The sequence below is a fragment of the Diuraphis noxia genome, unplaced genomic scaffold (genome assembly GCF_037042655.1).
Source record: "Diuraphis noxia isolate RWA-SAM2 unplaced genomic scaffold, SU_Dnox_SAM2 contig0005, whole genome shotgun sequence".
Taxonomy (NCBI): Eukaryota; Metazoa; Arthropoda; class Insecta; order Hemiptera; family Aphididae; genus Diuraphis; species Diuraphis noxia.
The window spans coordinates 37,535,702-37,555,263 of record NW_028301715.1 but is presented as its reverse complement, the minus strand read 5'-3'; the positions used below and the strand labels follow the sequence as shown (position 1 = coordinate 37,555,263).

Genomic DNA, 19,562 nt, shown 5'->3' with positions numbered 1-19,562 from the left:
TTAAATTTTTACAACATTGGATTTTCACTGGGTTTCACATTTAGTGATTTTCTTATTTTGGTGTAACTCTAAAACAAATGACTGCAAATACTTGAAATTTTCTCTGAATATTTATATAAGTATTTTCTATATCTAATAAAATTTTCAAAATATTTTGATTTGGTTTGAGGTGTTTACTGACATTTTAATTTTTCAACTTTTTTTAGTTTTTTTTTCTATAAATATCGATAAAAATGTAGTTGTTGAGTAGAAAAGCTTGAAAATTTAATACAATGCTTCTAACACATTTTAACAATAGCAGTTGAAAAATATTAAAAATACATGGGCACGATTTTTTTTTATAAGCATTTAAAGTTCAAATTTTGACTAAATACGTAAAAATTACGTCAATGTTCAAATTATCTTAGATAGAAATTCATATAAGTTTTCCTTTTAATTCTAAGATTTGAAAATTTAATACATAGCTCCTATCATATTTTTACAATAGCAATTGAAAAATAAAAGAAATGCGTAGTCGCAATTTTTTTTACAAGCATTTTGACAACATATGTAAAAATCACGAAAATTCACAAATTATTTCAAACTAAAACATCATAAAAAATTTTATTTTTAAATCTAAGATTTGAAAATTTTTAATAATCTATAATATATCCTAGACAGATAAATTGTCTTCGCTCAGAATCGTTTTTCTTATACAATGATATAATATCATTGGATTCAAATGTAATTCCATCCATTACAGTACTTTACCACTTGTAACGTACTGTACAGCAGAGCGACATCCACGACTTACCTGCCTTTTTTAACTTGATAACTTAAATTTTTGTCAAAACTATAAACCAGTGAAATACCTAATGAATGTCACAATATTAAATTGATTTCTACATTATTTTGTAAATATTATAGAGTTATACCTTCTTCTATACTACAAGGCCTTGTAAATAATTATCTATACATACTTCTGACAAATTATTATTAGTGTAGTCTTTTAATTTATCACATAATTAGATGTAATAAATATTATTTATATTATTAAATATAAATAATATATAATACAATTTTTACAACTGAAAACTGATATTTTAATAATTGTATACTATTTAATTTATTATTTATATTTATTCAACTTTTTATCGATTTTTACTGTCAATCACAATAACATTTTATTATTTTACTCAATTTAGTAAATAAACTTACTTTTCATACCTATATTTTGTATACTTGAAATTAAGTAAATATTTTTTACTTCCTCAAATTTTTAAATAGTGAATTGAAAATAAATATTCTTAATAACTTCTATTGATATCAAGATTGAATACTATTACTGAAAAAACATTAAACTTCAAAAGTTCTAATTTCTTGTATTATTTTCTATATGTATTCTCTGAAATTTATATTTTTGCTAAGTGTACTTATTTTTCACATTGTTTATCTACACATTAAATCGATTTGTTTTTTTATTTTAAAGGTTAACAAATTTAAAATCACTAGAATTGCGAGAGAATCTTTTGACATCTTTACCATTATCGCTATCACAATTAACACGTTTAGAACGATTAGATTTAGGGGATAATGAAATAGATCATCTGGTGAGTAAATCTATTAACTATTATAATATTATATTGTTGACTTGAAACAATATTTTAAATCTATTCTAATTATTCTTTAAATATTTTAGCCACATCACATTGGTAATCTTCCAGTTCTCCAAGAACTTTGGCTGGATCATAATCATTTACAGCATTTGCCTGCAGTAATTTTATATTTTATATGAATTACTATTTTTAAATTTTATAATATAATATTTGTTATATTTAAATAGGAAATAGGAAATCTTAAGCAATTAGCTTGTCTAGATGTTTCTGAAAATCGTTTAGAAGACATTCCAGAAGAAATTGGTGGTCTAGAAAACTTAACCGATCTTCATTTGTCTCAAAATGTAATAGAAACTCTTCCAAATGGTATTGGTGAACTCACTCGTCTAATGATATTAAAAGTTGATCTAAATAGATTAACTATGTTAAATGATCGCATTGGATGGTAAGTAGCCTAATGAATAAATTTTTTTAAATTACAAATTAAATTTCTTATGATAAATGCCATATTTTAAGATTATATTCTCCTATATTTAAAATATACCAATGTTGTGTATTAATTCTTGGATATGATTTTAAAAATAATAATTTGACTAAGATTATTCAACCTGACTTATATTATCAATGGTTTTACTAACATCTTTATTTATATTGGATTATAGCTGTGAAAATCTTCAAGAGCTTATACTAACTGAAAACTTTTTGGTTGAGTTACCAACAACGATTGGGAGACTTGTAAACTTGACAAATCTTAATGTAGATCGAAATAGTCTGCATTGTCTACCAACTGATATTGGTAAATTTATTTAATATATATTTATATTTTATTTTTATTTCACTTATTTAAAGCATTAGTCACCTATAGTAATTTACTTAGTAATTAAAATTAGAAATAAGACTATCATTTCCAGAAAATTTTTATTTGAGTATTTTGGGGTTTTTGCTTATTTAAAAACAATAAAGTTGTATAATACTAAATTTATTTTAATTGGTACAAGCCTTCAAATAAGCACACTATGTTTAATTATATTGAACAGATCAAACAATTTAATTAGTATTTTTTTATAAGATAAAGTATTCGATTTTATATATCTAATAAAACATATACCTATTTTTAATATTAAAATAAAAATATATTTTAACGTTTTAATATATAGGACATACCTAATACAAACATAAAGTAAATTTACTATTGTAATTATGCTGAAATATTTTATTATTTATGCAAATAAAAATATTAGAAAACGTAATTAATACAATTTTTTTTGTTAGTTACTATTTTAAAAGTACTGTCATCAAAAATACATAAATGTTTTTAATATTGTTAAATATGTTTCCATTATTTTAGGTAATTTATGCCAATTGGGTATTCTATCACTTAGAGATAATAAATTACAATATCTTCCAAATGAAGTTGGTAATTGTGTTGAATTGCATGTACTAGATGTTTCTGGAAACAAGTAATTAATTTTTTAAATAAATTGTTCACAGTTGATTATAATTATTTTATTTTTAGTTTACAATATTTGCCGTTTTCTTTGGCCAGCCTCAATTTAAAGGCAGTTTGGCTATCAAAAAACCAAGCTCAACCTATGCTCAATTTCCAAACAGATGAAGACGAAAAAACAGGTGAACAAGTACTTACTTGTTTTCTATTGCCTCAGCTTGAAATTAGAGGAGAAGCAAATGGTATGAATTTTAAATTTGTAATTAAAAACAATAAAATAAAGTAGCATGACATTTTGCACGAATTTTTAATTATATGAATATTATTAAATATTGACGATATGTATTATTACGTTATCATCATAATATATCTATTTTAATAAAATAATATTGTACAAATCAGTAAAAAGATTATAGCTATTAAAATTCTTAAAATTGGTATATTGTTTTCAATCAAAGCAATCATAGTATTTGTACTTACTTTTTTATATCTATTTCTCACGTAGCTATTTGTTGTATTCTTTTTAGTCACAAAATTGATCAAAAAGTACAATTAGGATAATAATTTCATAATATCTATCTTATGCTACTATCTACACATACTTAAATCTATATTATAATCTAAGCACATTCTATGCTTACTATATCTGCGCGCATGGCATGCACATTCTTTGTAGGCTTGATCACTGGTGACTATGACCAAACATTGTGCTCGCCACCAGATGAAGAGCCAACCAGTGAAGCAGATGAAAACGAATGGGAAAACAAGGCAAATTCCAGAACAACATCCGTTCAGTTCACTGGTGACATCAAGACTGAACCCAATACCAATGTATGTTATTAAGTTTATTCATGTAGTATAATAAACTAAATAAGAATATTTAACCTAACATATTATAAGTACAGTAAAAACCATTAAATACATTTTGTTGATACCAAAAGAGTTAAAAAGTTGAACTTATGAGGACTTTTACTTGCACAACATGTTGTCTCTGTCTTACAAACTCTTAGAATTGAAAATGTTTTGCATTTAAAAATGCTTATTACTTGCTTCTTTCAGATTTCAAATTTAATAGTATTTAAGTTAATATACTTAAATATAAAATAAACTATGGTTCTAAGTGTTAAATTTCCTACTTTATGCACATAGGTGTGAATACAGAGTGTGCCTAAGCAATGCCTTGCAATTTTTCATGGGCCAAAGCTAACATTTGTAACAATTGACTGATACCCATACAATCACTTAATTATCATCCCATGCTTCTTTTATATATATTATATAAATATTAAATCGTTATTTGATTTTTGGAAACAGTTGATATTAACATATTGTATAAATTCTTAAGAATTGATCTTCAAAGATATTTTAACATTCCATAATAGGTACATGGACATTCCAAGGATTTAAAATTTTATTTTAATTATTTCACTTTCTGTGAACTGGATTATAAAATACTTTTTCATTGTCTTGATTTCATTAAAGTTTGAAAACGGATAACTAATCCCCCTCATGTTATAATTTGTGTTACAAAGACAGAAAAATGTATGATGGCAATAACATAATTTTAAACATTATTAATTTATAATATATTAATATTCATAACAAATTAAATTAAATTATACAATACTTACTTTATTTATAAATTTGTAATCAATTTAAAATTTTGACGGAATAATATGAGTCATTAAAATGATACATGAAAATAAAATATGATGCAAAAATTAGCTAATCGTATTGATCATCTATACATTTATTGCATACAAAAGTGTTAGCTTGCACTAAAAATTTATTTTTCTATTTACATACCAATTCAATTACAAGTTATAGCAATATATCTTTTTATTTTATTTAAACTTAAATAATATACATTTTATTATAACTCGTTCAATCATTGTAAACTAATATTTTATTCAAATATTAATTACATTATTTAATATATTTTAAGATCCATAGAAAATTAAATATTTAGTAAGTTGCATATTGTATGGATTGGTCAATTAACTTCTATTCATTCATAGTTGACCTTGTCCCACTCTCACTAAAAAACAAATTTATATTCATCTCTAATAATTATAAATCCTAATTTATTCATGTGATTGTTATTTTCAGACATCATTTGTGCGACACAACACACCACATCCCAGAGAGCTGAAAGCTAAAGCAACAAAGTTGTTTGGTAAGACCAGAAGTAATGAAAGTAGTTTAACTGAAAGTCAAAAAGGAGATGATTCTACAGTAAGAAAATATATTTTACAAAAATATGTTTAATTATATAAAATCATAATTTTTATTCATAGGAAAAAAGCAATGGGAATGAAGTGATTAATGAAAAACATTCAGAAGAAGGAGAATCCATTGTAGAAACAAATAGTATTTTAGAAGAAGATACCAACTATGAGGTTTATAATAATTATAATTTTTTTATTCACCTTATTTTTTATAAATAGCATCATAAAAATGAAAAATGTACTAGTTTGATATCTATATTGTATTGATTTATTTAAATAAAATAAAATAAATTTCAGCCTTACTAATATTTTTGATCATTTTAAGGAAAAAAGTGTAGTTTTCCATCCATCTTCAAATTTTGATGCTGATATTCAAAATAGACCTATGAAATTACATCGAAGAGACACGCCTCATCATTTAAAAAATAAAAGAATTACTATAGATGCTAATTTAATTGAACAACAGGTAAAATTTCTATGTAAAACTAAAAATGAAAAGTAAACCTGATATTTAAACAATTAATTTATCACTTCATACTGAACCAAGTTAATTATTCTCAAGTGTATTTGTTTTATTGTTTTGTTTATTTTGATAGGAGGCACAATTAGTTAGTCTTGAAAACGAAAACACATCAAACTCCTTATCTGAAGATAAAAGTTCAGTATTGTTTCCCACTCCACCAGAGTCATTAGTAGATCAAACTGCTCTAGGTAAATATCCAGTTATTGTGTTTTTGTTCTATAAAAACGTACAAGATGAAATCAATTTTTATGTCAACTATTAAACACATGCCAAATGGAAAAAAGAAAACATATCCTAAACGAGTTAGACTATTAATTTACAAAAAATTTGGTCTGTTATTATAATTTGATTTATATTACAATATATAGTCATGTAATGTTATATAATATAAACATAATTTTTATGATTGTCGTTGTAGATGGTGAAATGGTAGGAAAAGAAGAATTACTTGAAGTCAGGATTGAAAGAACATCTGCTGGTTTGGGATTATCAATTGCTGGTGGTAGAAATTCAACACCTTTTAAAGGAAATGATGAAGGCATTTTTGTGTCCAGACTCACACCTGATGGACCTGCTGAATTAGCTGGGCTTAAAGTAACTAAATATTTACATTTATTTTTTCTTTAAAGGTAGCTTTAAAATTCAATCTTTCTTTTAGGTTGGAGACAAAGTTCTTACAGCCAATGGTCAATCATTAGTTGATGTTGATCATTACACATCAGTTGAAGTTTTACGCTCTTGTGGTTCAGTTTTAGTTCTGCAGGTATTAAGAGAAACTAACCCACAACCAAAAGATTGGGCTATACACATTCCTGGTGAATCAGCTTCATCAAGTTTGAGTAATAGTCGAGCACCAAGTGTTATTTCACATCAGAACAATTATGAACATACAAATGGCTACACTTTAGATAGGGTAATTTTCCATTATTTTATCACAATATTTATGTAGATTATATACTCTTATACACATATATTTAATTATTTATACTTAGAATCGAAAAACTCCAGAGCCCTTAAAAGAATTGGATTCAATGAAAAAACAAATTGTGTATACGACTTTAATCAGAGACCAGAATGGTCTTGGCTTTAGCATATCTGGCGGAAAAGGTTCTAGTCATTCCAAAGAAAATAATGAGGTTAAAATAATTAGTAACTTTAAAAAATATATTTAATTATTAATATGTATTCATTTTTAGCCAATTGTTATATCAAGAATTACAGAAGGTGGTGCTGCTGAAAAAGATGGAAAGTTACAAGTGGGAGACCAAGTTATATCGGTATATAAAATATTTCTTTTGTTGTTACTTTGTGTGTTAAATTTATTATATTTTATAATTATTATGATATAAAGATAAATGGTATTGATGTGGCTGGTGCCCGACATGATCAAGCTGTGTCAATGTTAACTGGATTGGAACGGTTTGTGCGTCTTGTATGCGAGCGAATAGTTGATGCTCGATACTCAGATTCTGAATCACATAATTCTATTTCACCAAGTATTGCGTCTACTAAATCTCGTTCATACATGTCACCAAAAACCCCTCCTCCAGCACCACCACAAACCCCACCAAAACCTGCACCAAGGAAATTAGTTTCTCAGTCATCATCTATCAGTTCCGATTCTGAAAGTGTACAAGTAAATTGTTATGTTTATTTTTTTGATTGGTATTAGTTAACTTTAAAATTGACACACAAACTTTGTTATGGTTTTATGCACAAGCTCTTCATTTTTATTTATAACTATAAACAACTAATAAATCAATTTATTGGAGTACCTTGTTTCGCTATATAATAGCCTAAGCCGTTGACGAATGAAGATTTTGAAGCTATGATTCCCCAGCGTTTCCAAAAGAATGGTGGAAATCAAATTGAAGAGCAGCCAGTAGCTGTAGTTACTACATTAACTATCAAAAAGCCCAGCACTTTGAATGGAATAGAATTCAGGGATAGCCCAACTACTTTAGGTCGTGTCACTGAAACTATAACCAAAAGTACATTTACTGAAACTGTGGTGACTAGGGTGACCGATAACAATTTAGCTAAATCTATCATCATTGAGGTAAGTAAACCAATAACAATTTATTCACCATTATTAAATTTGGTGGTGGTATATAATTTTCCTTTTATGACTATGTAGTTTATTAAGGCATGAAAAGTGACTGATATAATAAATATGCATGAAAAGTGTGTGGTTTAAAGATAAATATAACTATTTCATAAAAAACATCAAATTAATACTTTGCATGACTTCTTATATTATGTCTTGCTATATACCCGTGTATTTTTTCAATATGTTATTTATTTGTATATATATATTTTTTTTTTTTTTGACACACAAACATGAGTTTATACAACATTGTTTATTATTTTATTACTAAAACTGCATGATACCTTTTTGAAATTTATCTTTTAACAATACAACATAAACTGACTGGTGTGTTGTCATACTAATTATTACTATTGTATTTTAAATATAATTGTCTATATATTTTTATGAATATTACTGATCCCAGTATATAGTTTGCCAATACAAATTTCTAAACAGTATCCAAAGGTGTTTAGATATTAGTCACTGAACATAACTTTATTTATGCCAACCTAGTTTGGTATGTCATAATAAGATTTTGTTTATTGATACTAGTTTTCCTCAATTACTATAATTATGAACCACTATTTACAATCTTAAAAGGGATTACATAAAACTTTTCAATCACTTTTAACAGATACGAGTTATAAGAAAAACATAATTGAAAATTAATACATTTCTAGATCCTCTAAATAATTTAATATTATCAACTCAAAGTAATGTCATTACTATTCAACATAATATTTGATAACTTGTTCAAATGTTTCCGTATAATCAGTTTTTATTTAGTTTTACAGAAATTTGAAATATTTATTTGATGATTTTATAGTTTCAAGTAAAATATTATCCAAATCAATATTTTTGATGCCTTTAATGTACATAAAATTATTAGAAGAGTGTTTTGGTGGTGTTTATAATTTTAACTTTAATATTGCATGGTTATATGTATACTGTTCATTAAAACTTCGCTTAGCTTTATACATTTATAAGATTTAAATATTTACCATTAATTTTGATTTTAAACATGCAAGCACGGTGAAGGTTATATGGAAGAACTCAGGTAGGTATAAAATTCACGTAGATTGCAAAATTATGTGCCTATATTTATATTATAAACAAATGTTTGTGTGTCAGTTATCAAAGTTTATAAATATTTATAATTATTAAAAAAAATTAATTCATTGTATATTATTTATTGGTAATTTGCATAAATTACTTTTATTTGTTTATTAGAATGTCACTTTAGTAAAAGAAGGAGGTTCTTGGGGCTTCAGTATAATTGGAGGAACAGATCATCCATGCATACCATTTGGATTACAAGAACATGGAATTTTTATCTCTCATGTAAATACATACTAGTAGTAAAATATTAAACAGTTTATTGTAATTAAATATAATGAATTATATTTTATTTATGTATGTTAACAAAACTATTTTATCATTATAAATTTATTTTTTATGGTTATAGATTGTCCGTGGTGGCATAGCTGAAAGTTCAGGAAAGTTACGAATGGGAGATCGTTTATTAAAAGTAAATGAAGAAGATGTCACAAAAATGACACATCAAGATGCTGTACTTACTCTTCTAAAGCCAACTGAAGAAATTACTCTTACAGTACAACACGACCCACTTCCAGACAACTTCCAAGTAATTATTTGAAGTTAAAATTATTATTTTATTTTCATAATACTAATATTAACATGGCCCACATATTATACAACTAAATCCATTACAACCAAATATAATTTTTAATATGCCCGCTTATCACTGATTTGCCTGAAAAAGAAACATCAAATACAAACCCAAGACCCATCACTATTTGCATCAAAAAAGTTTTGTCCCTACAAAGTTAATATTTGTAATAAAACATGATACAACTATAACATAATAGTTTATAAATAATAATTATCTGCAAATTATAAAAGAAATATTGTATTTTAATCATAAAAGCTAAATAATTTTTATAAGAAAATGTACTCATTTAGTTTCAATCCTAAGATTACAATCATGTGGTGTTTTAGATACTCTACTAAAAGCACTTTATTATTTACATGAATAAATTGATAACAATACAAGTATAAAATGCATTGTAATTTTAATGTATTGTGGTATGCCGGGGGTTTAACAGAAAGAACTGACCAAAAAAAAAAATTATGGTAATTCAACGTATGACAAAAATTGTTTAAATTATATGATAAATAAATAATTTAAGAAATATACTCTTGACAACAAATTCTAAAAAAAAAATCATGTCTTTAAATAAGTTATGACGATCCAAATTAATTTAACCAAAAAAAAATATTGAATTTTAAAAAAATTCTATAAAATAAACTAATTAACTTAGATAAATCTTTTTAGCATCAAACATTTTCTTATTATCAGTTTACCAAATAGGCTATATTGAATTTATCCAAAAAAAACTTTTATTAAATTTAAATATTTTATTTCAGTACTAAAAAATAAACATAAAAAATATTAATTTGAACAAAAGTCAGCTCTATCTGTTACACCTTGTATATTAAACATTATTCTTAATATTAACCTGTTTTGTAAATTTAATAGGAATTGACAATTGTCAGGGAAGCAAATGAAAAACTTGGCATGCATATCAAGGGTGGTCTTCGAGGCCATCGAGGTAATCCACTTGATAAAACTGATGAAGGTGTTTTCATCTCAAAGATTAACTCTGGTGGTGCAGCTAAAAGAGATGGACGATTAAAAGTAAACTTAATTCTTTCATCAAAAACTTCTCATTATTTCAAAAAGTATAAATATTTTTATATTTGGCTTCAAGTCGTTACAAAACTATATGTTTTTAATATATTTTATCCTTATCATTTAATACTTTGTTGAATAACAAAATACAATTGTAATTAATCTTGAAAATCAGAATTTTTACTTAGTATTTTGATACTCATAAATTGAATTTAGGGGGACTAGTTTATGAATTATTAGTAATTTGATGTGTGAAGTGGATTGGTATGCAGTTACTCTACAAAATGTTGGTCCACTACTCTACTCATCTCAACTTTAAATACTTATAATCCATAAACTACTTATCCTAAATTTGATTTTTATGTGCCGAAATTCTTAGAAAAATATTTTAAAAACCATAAATGCTTTTTGGAATAAAGAGTGGTCCATGATAAAAAAAATCACCTTCTATACACAAGTGTTATAAATCATTGTATCTGGCTGTTTTCTTTCATTTGTATTTAAATATTTTAATCTCTAGTAAGTAGTATATCATTATTATTTTTAGGTCGGTATGCGTCTTTTAGAAGTAAATGATGTATCCCTATTGGGTGTTACACACCAAGAAGCTGTTAACTGTTTACGAATGGCTGGTCAACAAATACACATGATTGTATGTAAAGGTTATGATAAAGCAGAAGTCGAACGACTGGTCAATGAAGGCAAACTCAGGAGAGAGAGTAGATCGATTTCTCAGAGTGTATCTAGTTTAGATAGAGATGATGATGATTCTGAAGTATTTAAACAAGAAATGGAAATTAAAAAAGAATTAGCTGAATGGGAAAACCAAGAAAAAATACTCAAGGAAGAGCTAGAAAGTATGGAATTAGACGAGGTTAAAGAAAAGACTACCCAAGAAAAAGTAATTATTAATTACTAATGTCTTAAGATTATGGATTTTATCAATTTGATTTTCAGGTTTTGGATGTAGTACGAGCTGCTGAAATGTTAACGCTCAACTCGACTGATTCAAACTCTATAAAACCTAAATCTCCAGGTGGGCCAAAATCAGGTGATATTCAAAAAACTACAACTATAGTAATGAGTAAACATACCTTAGCCCCTCAAGCTGATCAAGTAAGTGTACTAAAAATTGTATATAAAAATTATATTTGATGCTGTTATGTGCTTTTAGTAGATTTCCTTGATATGTCTGTGGTGTGAAGATACCGCTTATACATTTTACTTTATTTTAATTGCGTAGCATGTGCTTATTTTGGCTGCTAAATATTTTTTAATTGATATAAAAAATGATAATATTTTTAAAAATGTATTTATTTTTATTATAAAAATGCATGAGATGATAATCTATTAAAATCTATTCTGGTTTTAAACAAGCATTCAAATAATATTGTACATCATTAGTTATTACTCTATGAACATATTATGTTAAGTGTATTATTTTATTGTTTACTCTTAAAATCAATGCAACTATAAATAACTTTTAAGTGTGTTTTGACCATTTTATATTTTTATCTATTTAAAGAAAATAATTTTGCTTTTATCAGTTAATCTAAAAGCTGCTAAAGTTCAACTTAGTAAAAAAATGTACATATAATGTATTTGGTTGATCTATGGTTGTTGAATTCCAAAAGTAATTTTACTTTTGTTGTTATGATATATATATAATAGTTAAAACATAAATACTACTAAATAATTTAATTTAAACATTAGTTACATGTTTGATTCTATTCTTTATATAATAACTATTCATAAATTGTAATAATATTTTTCAAATCTGTAAAATTTAGTATTTAAAAAAAAAATGTTATTCATGAAAAATGTTGATTGAATTTAATTGATAAACTTATGTTAAATATAATTTTTTTAAAGTAATTAATTTATCAAGCTAGCTCATTAAATTTTTCAATAAATTTTTCACTAGTATTAGTTCTAAATATATTTGTGAATTCATAAATAATTAATAACCAAAAACTGTAATATTGATGGTTACAATACATCAGTGGTCTTCAACTTTTTTGAACTTGCAACCCACTTTTTTAGGCCTATATTTTTACGACCCACATAAGTTTTATAAAAAGCTGAAATTACTTAATGCTTTGCAATAGTCCTATTAAATATTCTATTTCTAACAGTTTATTTGTAAATTATTATCTCAATATCTTACCAGTATAATATGAATATTATACTTGATATCCATTATGATTTTAATATAATGTTATTATTTTTTTTTTTTTTACCTTACATCATTTTTTACATTTAATTTTTATTTTATAAATAAGACTTATCGCGACCCATTTTAAAGCTTGCACCCAGTGCCCACCAGTTGAAGTCCACTACAATAGATAATAGTATATATGTATGTTCATTTATTATTTTACATACATTCAGTCATTTATTTGTTTTTTATAAGCTATGAAGCAACATATACTGAATTCCCATTTCAGTTGAGATGTATACAGTTGAATTCCAACATAGTTGTTGCCTCCTAACTCGATAATTTAACTTAATACTATAAAACATTTTTTTCTTGCTTCAACAAATGTTTATAATTTATATTATTTTTTGATTTATAACTCAAAAACATCTGAATCAAATTTATTTTATCCTGCTTGAGATTTGAATAATCCTCAACATGACTAATTATAATTTATTTAAATAAATAAATATGGAAATATGTTTGAAAAATTATAATACTTATTTAAAATTATAAACTAGTAATTCAATCCTAGGATCATTATTTAAAGTTAAGGATTTTGTTTTAGAGTACTTATTTTAGTTATATAATTTGAAATATTTCTTAGTTTCGTTCATCCTGAATAATAAAATACATATGCTATTATTTATTTATACAATTTATCAAGGTAATTTTATACTTAAAATATCATATATTTTCAAATAAAACTTTGATTCTATATCAGAAAATGCTTATTTATTATTATCTGATTGATTTAAATTACTTTGCATGCTTTTGCATTCATATTTATTTTTATTTTTATTTTTATTTTTATTAATTTATTTATCAATATTTTTTAAAGTTTTACCCAACCTTATAAAACTATTTAATTTACTTTAATTGTTTCAATTCAAATATATTAATGAATATATCCCGAATTATCAATGTATGTAAAAAATAATAATTAATGAATCACACTCAATGACAAAAGTATTTTTTCGATCTCTGAGAATTTGCAAAAATGTATAATTAAATAAATCCTTTAATATTATGAATCTGAAATGCTCATTAAGAAGCTATTCATTGAACAAATAGTAGGTATTGCTTCCATGCACTCTGTATATTACGTTATTAAATTTAAAATAAATTGAAATATGAACTAAAATATTTAAAACAATTAATCTTATTTAACATTGATAAAGTATGTAAATCTTGAAATTACATTTTATAAAATAGCTTTTATCAACATTTTTTGTAAATGATTATGATTCATCTAAATTTCCTTAATTTTCCATAAAAAAATAAAAAAATAAGACTTCAATTATTGTAATATTACCTAGCGCATAATTATATCATTGTTTCAGACTAAAACTAAATGTCTTTTAAAAAAAGAATTATCTTAATCAAACTATTATTTTTAACTTTTTTAATTTGATTGTCATATTTATTTATTTTATGTGCTAAAAAATTGTTTTATTTGCTTTATAAGCATGTAAATAATGAAATTTAAATAGAACTTTCAATTTAAAATTTAGTGTCTAGATTATGTAATTGTATGTGTATATAAAATTAAAAATTGTCTTTGTTAATATTGATGATTTATATAAAAAAAAAATGTTCTGTCTTATGTATATTTTATTTATACATCGCATAATATTTTAATAAACTATTTTATTCAATTTATTTAAAACATGTTAGAATGAGAAAACTTCAAATTGCTTTTGGGACCTAGGCAATATATTCTAAATATTACTTTTAATTTGTTATTTTCAGTGTGTCATTAAATCTGTGACCGGATTATAACATCTCAAACAGTACAAGGGAATTTTTTCTCAAATAATCTCATTATATTTCTAAGATAGTTTAAATTTGTACAAATTAAACTATAAATTATTTACTCTGTAATTTTTTTTTCTCTTGTTCTTAATTTTTAAGCATTTTGTGATCGCATTTCATCAAGTTCAACTACATCAAGATATTACTGATATAAGAATTTTTCTCATCATATTAATAAAATTAAAATATATAATTCATGTTAAAGTATAAGTAGTATACTTAATGAACCAATACAGAGTGAGTTATTTCATTCACATACTTAATAATTAATTTTATGATATTGAGAGGTCCATTAAATTATAATTATAATTTAGTTCATATTAATTTAATTATTTTCTTAACACATATAGATTTACATAATATATTATAAATGTTACCTCAATTGTTTTTTTTATATATATTTGTTATCATTGCTTAATGTTGTTAACTTCCCCTTGCCCTAAGGTTAAATTTCTATCATTGTCCATACTTAATTTAATATTGTATTTTAAATAAAATTAATTTTTTTCTTGTGTAATTTTATGGTATATATTATATTTGTTATAGTATAGTTTTATACCAGCAATAAAATAAGCACATACTACTGGATCTATTTATATTAATAATTACTACTCTGCATGTAATTAAAAATAAAAATTCAAGTGATATAAATAGGTGTGTAATCATGACATCAATGAATTATTTACACTATTGATTTAAAAATAATGCAGCCAAAATACATTAACATTGCTATTATTTTTTGCATGAACATTAACAGGTAGTTATTCAGAAACGGCCTAACATATCCCCTTCAAAACCATCTCCTCTAAAACCATTTCTTCCCAAAAAACCAACCCCATCAAAATCCTCTTTCCAGCCACCAAAACACATACATTTCCAGGATGTTCCTTTTGATAAACCTCTGCGAACAGTCGTTGTGGAACGACCAAAACCTATTCAAGTAGAAATGATGCCTTATGTTACCAAAGTGAATACGTTGCCAGCCGACCAGTTTTATGTTCCAGACTTCACAGATGTTGAAAGTAGCTCATCCTTGGACACTACACAGTCCCTAGAACCACCTCCTGTAAATTATTCCACACACCCATCCACTCCTCACTGGTTGGAAATATATAATGATACCCCATCACTTTTGACATATTACAATGCAGTTAATCCCTGTGAGGTACGATCTTCTATATACTGTGTAGAAATTATTTATCAGTATCTTAAATTTTATTTTAGTAATAATAGCAACAATTTTAGCTTTTAGAATAATTTATGAAAGCTATATTTTAGTTTAATATACATAAATAATACATTTAGTTGATATGACGCTAATTCATATTACAATATAATATTTATAACGTGACATTTTTTTAGCAAAATTCTGGTCTCAAAGCTTCAGTTAGTGATAAAAAGAAGTTCTTTGAAAAAGCTATGGAAGAACACCATAATCCTAGTCCTAAACCTGGTTAGTAGATTCAAATTTTATCATTTGATTGAAAATTTAATTTATGTTTTATTGCGTTATAGAAAGAGTATTTAGTTTCCTAAGCCAAGATGAAGTAGAAAAAATGAAACAAGAAGAAGGTATTTAATGACGTTTTAGAATATATTATTAATAGAGGTAGATTGGACTGTTTGAAATTTGAAAAATCGGACTAAACTTTAGGTGTTTGGTTCATATATGAAAACCAAACCTAATTTTTAAAAAAACCGAATTAAAACATAAAGTTTGAATTTCAATAACTAATCCAAAATAAAACTGGATAACTCTTAATGCACTAAAAGTGATTTTTATTTTGAGATGAGTATAAAAAGTTTAATTCAAAAGCTTGGTATGAATTCAGTATTTAACAAAATGTTTGGTATGAGTTTGATATGTTGAGCATATTGTTAGGCTCAAGTTCTGTAAAATATTCTGTCGGAGATTATATTTTTGAATTCGACCTACCTCTAATGATTTACATACCATAATCTTAAATTAGTTGATTTACACATCGTATAAATAATTTATAGAACAAAAAATGGGTACATTAATGAAGCAAAGGTTAAATCAACATGATCAATTTATTGAAGAAGATGATGAAGATGATAATGATGGTGGTGCTTTAATTTTTGAAAACACACAGTATGCTAATCAATTATTGTTTATTATTGAAGGAAATTGACTATGATTTATATTTTAGAAGTATTGAGTCACCAAGAAATGTCAATGCTAACATATGTGTACGAACAGCCAAAGCTGAGAAGCGTATGAAAGAAAGACTAAATCAAGAGGTACAGTTTAATAAAGTTTTTAAAAAATAGATCTTGTAAATTTGTACTTATAAAATATACTATTTATATTTTTAAAGGGAATTGTATCCAATGAAAACAACAAAGAACTTTCTCCTTCTGAACAACGTTCACTTAATGCTGAAAAAAAAGCTGCATGGCGACAAGCCCGATTAAAGTCTTTGGAACAAGTAACATAATATATTATAACACTTAAATCACTAAATATTTACATTTTTAAATATTATTTGTATTAGGACGCTTTACAAGCACAAATAGTAATAAAAGAATTGAGCGAGATAAACGAAAGTAGATCAACAAATGGTGGTGATAGTGATGAAATTCCAGACACTCAATCAAAAGAATGTATAGAAAACAAAGCACTGGAGGTAATTAAATTTAAAAAAAACAGAACATAATATAATGATAAGACATAAGACTCATCTCCATGCTTTTTAATTTTGTCTAACATTGAGCTTCATGATACCCAATGAATAAAAGATTCGTGGTTATTTTTTATTTATATCTATATAATATATTGTTGTCGCCTACATGCGAAAAGTGATGTAGTAAAAATTATTAGGATTTAATGTATTAAATTTGAAATTTATATCACTTCATAATAAATTATCTTATTATTTCACTTAGTCAATTTTTGCATGTCTGAATTACAATATGTTTGACAACATGTAAAAAATGACCAAGGGAAAAAAATAAAAATTAAGATGTTATATAAAATTTAAATTCAAATATAAACATGTATATTTATACGTAATCACTTTTTTCACACAGCGATGAATTTTAATTTATAACCAATGTCTATGGCATAATTTTTAACTGCTATTTTATTATTTTTTAACTTAAAAATGTATTAGCTTGTTATTTTTTTTTAATAATAATTTATATTAATTCATAATGTTTTTTATTTATTTTTATTCAAATAAACAACTGTTACTATTTAACATGTATTATAATATGTATACATAATAATAAGCTCTAATATACATACATAATATTAAATATCGAAACTAATTGGCCTTTGGTGGCGGCTATAATTAGTGCTTGCGGCCGACCAGCGAGGATTTTCCTCGCCTGCGCCTGCGCGAGTCCCCTGTCCAGACAAAGGTGTCGGAACGCGAGACAGTCGTCGGCGAGAGTGTTTCTCTACGGACCGAGCAGTATGTTGACCACATTTCCGGTCAGCTGAAAGTCAGGACTGTTGAAATTATTGAAAAAGTCATTGAAAAAGAGGTACCTAAATACTGTACACAATCAAGTACCTAGTACCTACCTCGTTTCTGAATTTCGCACCAATGTTCTGTCTCTGTACCTACACAATTGATTTCTTATTTATTTTACTGTTTTATACATTTTGTATATTACTAACCTTATAGAGCATGCTGCATGGTTGACACTAAGACACGAGTCAAATAAGTCAAAATAATAACACATATTTTCTTTGTCTGTATTAGTTTTTTATAAAATCAATATTTTTTATTTCACACAATAATTTTGCATGTTAGTAGTGTAATCATCCAAAAAAATTCACAAATTTATATAGTATAATATTATGTAATATTATTATGTAATTAATAGATGATATTGTTGTATCTTATAATTAATAATAGTGGCAGTAAAAGTGGTTTGTTAATGTGTGTGGACTATTTTTGTATAACTTAAGGTGGAGACAACCAAAGAAAAAATAGTATCTCTCGAGTTGAGTACTCCTGAGTCTGAAGTACCAGAAATACCAATTGAAGAGGCTGCTGAAGAAGAAGATATATCATTAGAGAAGAAACAGTCCAATCCGTCTGGAAAAAAGAGACGCCGAAAGCGTACCAAGTCTACTGATAAACAATCATCGTAGTAATAATCATCAAATAAAAAAAAAAAATTTATAAAACGTTAGCAGCTAATCTTTAATTATGTATTTACTTATATATTGAATCATCATCCCTCATTCCTATTATATATTTTATAGTATTACTAGGCGTAACAAATTGTGATCACTATTAATTATTATTATTATATAAATATATATATTTTTTTTTTCCATTCTTATATTATACTCGAATTACAAAAAGAACCACCTACATTTCATAATGGACCAATTTTTTTACATTTGCTATAATTTAAGCTGTTAAGAAATGAAAATTCCAGTTTATTTTTAACTGTTGGGGCGCTTTGTTTTTGTCCAGTATAAACCAATTGGTTTTAATAAAACTTTTATTTTTTTATATAACATTTATGGACGAATAAATGAAGCAGTATTTGTAATTTTAAGGAAAAATCTACGATAAACTATTATTATTTATTATATTATATAACAGTATTTTTAATTGAAAGACCTAATAATTATGTAATTATTATAAATCTTTATAAATTGAAATAATTTAACAATAATATATAATATACCGACCATATTTGTTGTTACTCAATTTGTATGTAAACTATTGCCAATATAATAAATTCCTCATAAACGTACTGTGTACAACACAATAATGAGTATTGTATTAACATAGCAACTTCTTCATGCACTCATGTATGTTATGGTTGTAATGTTTTGAACTTTCAACATTATTCTGCACGAAAAATGACCTTATATGATTATCAAATATCATATTGTTTGATGTATCAATATTATCGTATTATGATTTATGATTAGTAGAATACAGAGCTTAATTTAAGGACATTTC

General features: G+C 25.2%; 1 protein-coding gene across 6 annotated transcripts in view; it reads left to right on the top strand.

The window, feature by feature from the left end:
• The window catches only part of scrib (scribble planar cell polarity protein), a 37,034-nt gene extending 17,745 nt beyond the window's left edge, over positions 1 to 19,289 (top strand). The window contains exons 5-35 of one of the 6 annotated variants that reach the window (XM_089228050.1): positions 1,469 to 1,589; positions 1,679 to 1,753; positions 1,823 to 2,040; positions 2,258 to 2,391; positions 2,944 to 3,055; positions 3,112 to 3,284; positions 3,719 to 3,873; positions 5,152 to 5,277; positions 5,340 to 5,441; positions 5,596 to 5,736; positions 5,867 to 5,981; positions 6,212 to 6,387; positions 6,452 to 6,706; positions 6,786 to 6,929; positions 6,990 to 7,070; positions 7,145 to 7,429; positions 7,589 to 7,852; positions 9,113 to 9,223; positions 9,348 to 9,527; positions 10,443 to 10,601; positions 11,143 to 11,496; positions 11,553 to 11,711; positions 15,365 to 15,772; positions 15,970 to 16,060; positions 16,123 to 16,179; positions 16,609 to 16,720; positions 16,782 to 16,869; positions 16,947 to 17,057; positions 17,124 to 17,255; positions 17,926 to 18,117; positions 18,548 to 19,289. In XM_089228050.1, coding sequence (XP_089084176.1) covers positions 1,469 to 1,589; positions 1,679 to 1,753; positions 1,823 to 2,040; positions 2,258 to 2,391; positions 2,944 to 3,055; positions 3,112 to 3,284; positions 3,719 to 3,873; positions 5,152 to 5,277; positions 5,340 to 5,441; positions 5,596 to 5,736; positions 5,867 to 5,981; positions 6,212 to 6,387; positions 6,452 to 6,706; positions 6,786 to 6,929; positions 6,990 to 7,070; positions 7,145 to 7,429; positions 7,589 to 7,852; positions 9,113 to 9,223; positions 9,348 to 9,527; positions 10,443 to 10,601; positions 11,143 to 11,496; positions 11,553 to 11,711; positions 15,365 to 15,772; positions 15,970 to 16,060; positions 16,123 to 16,179; positions 16,609 to 16,720; positions 16,782 to 16,869; positions 16,947 to 17,057; positions 17,124 to 17,255; positions 17,926 to 18,117; positions 18,548 to 18,733 — 5,017 coding nt within the window. In that variant the 3' untranslated portion in view covers positions 18,734 to 19,289. Of the gene's footprint in view, positions 1 to 1,468; positions 1,590 to 1,678; positions 1,754 to 1,822; positions 2,041 to 2,257; positions 2,392 to 2,943; positions 3,056 to 3,111; positions 3,285 to 3,718; positions 3,874 to 5,151; positions 5,278 to 5,339; positions 5,442 to 5,595; positions 5,737 to 5,866; positions 5,982 to 6,211; positions 6,388 to 6,451; positions 6,707 to 6,785; positions 6,930 to 6,989; positions 7,071 to 7,144; positions 7,430 to 7,588; positions 7,853 to 9,112; positions 9,224 to 9,347; positions 9,528 to 10,442; positions 10,602 to 11,142; positions 11,497 to 11,552; positions 11,712 to 15,364; positions 15,773 to 15,969; positions 16,061 to 16,122; positions 16,180 to 16,608; positions 16,721 to 16,778; positions 16,870 to 16,946; positions 17,058 to 17,123; positions 17,256 to 17,925; positions 18,118 to 18,547 lie in introns of all 6 variants that reach the window. The other 5 variants (XM_015524357.2, XM_015524355.2, XM_015524359.2 and 2 more) reach the window with 5 other exon arrangements.
• The last annotated feature ends 273 nt before the right edge of the window (positions 19,290 to 19,562 follow it).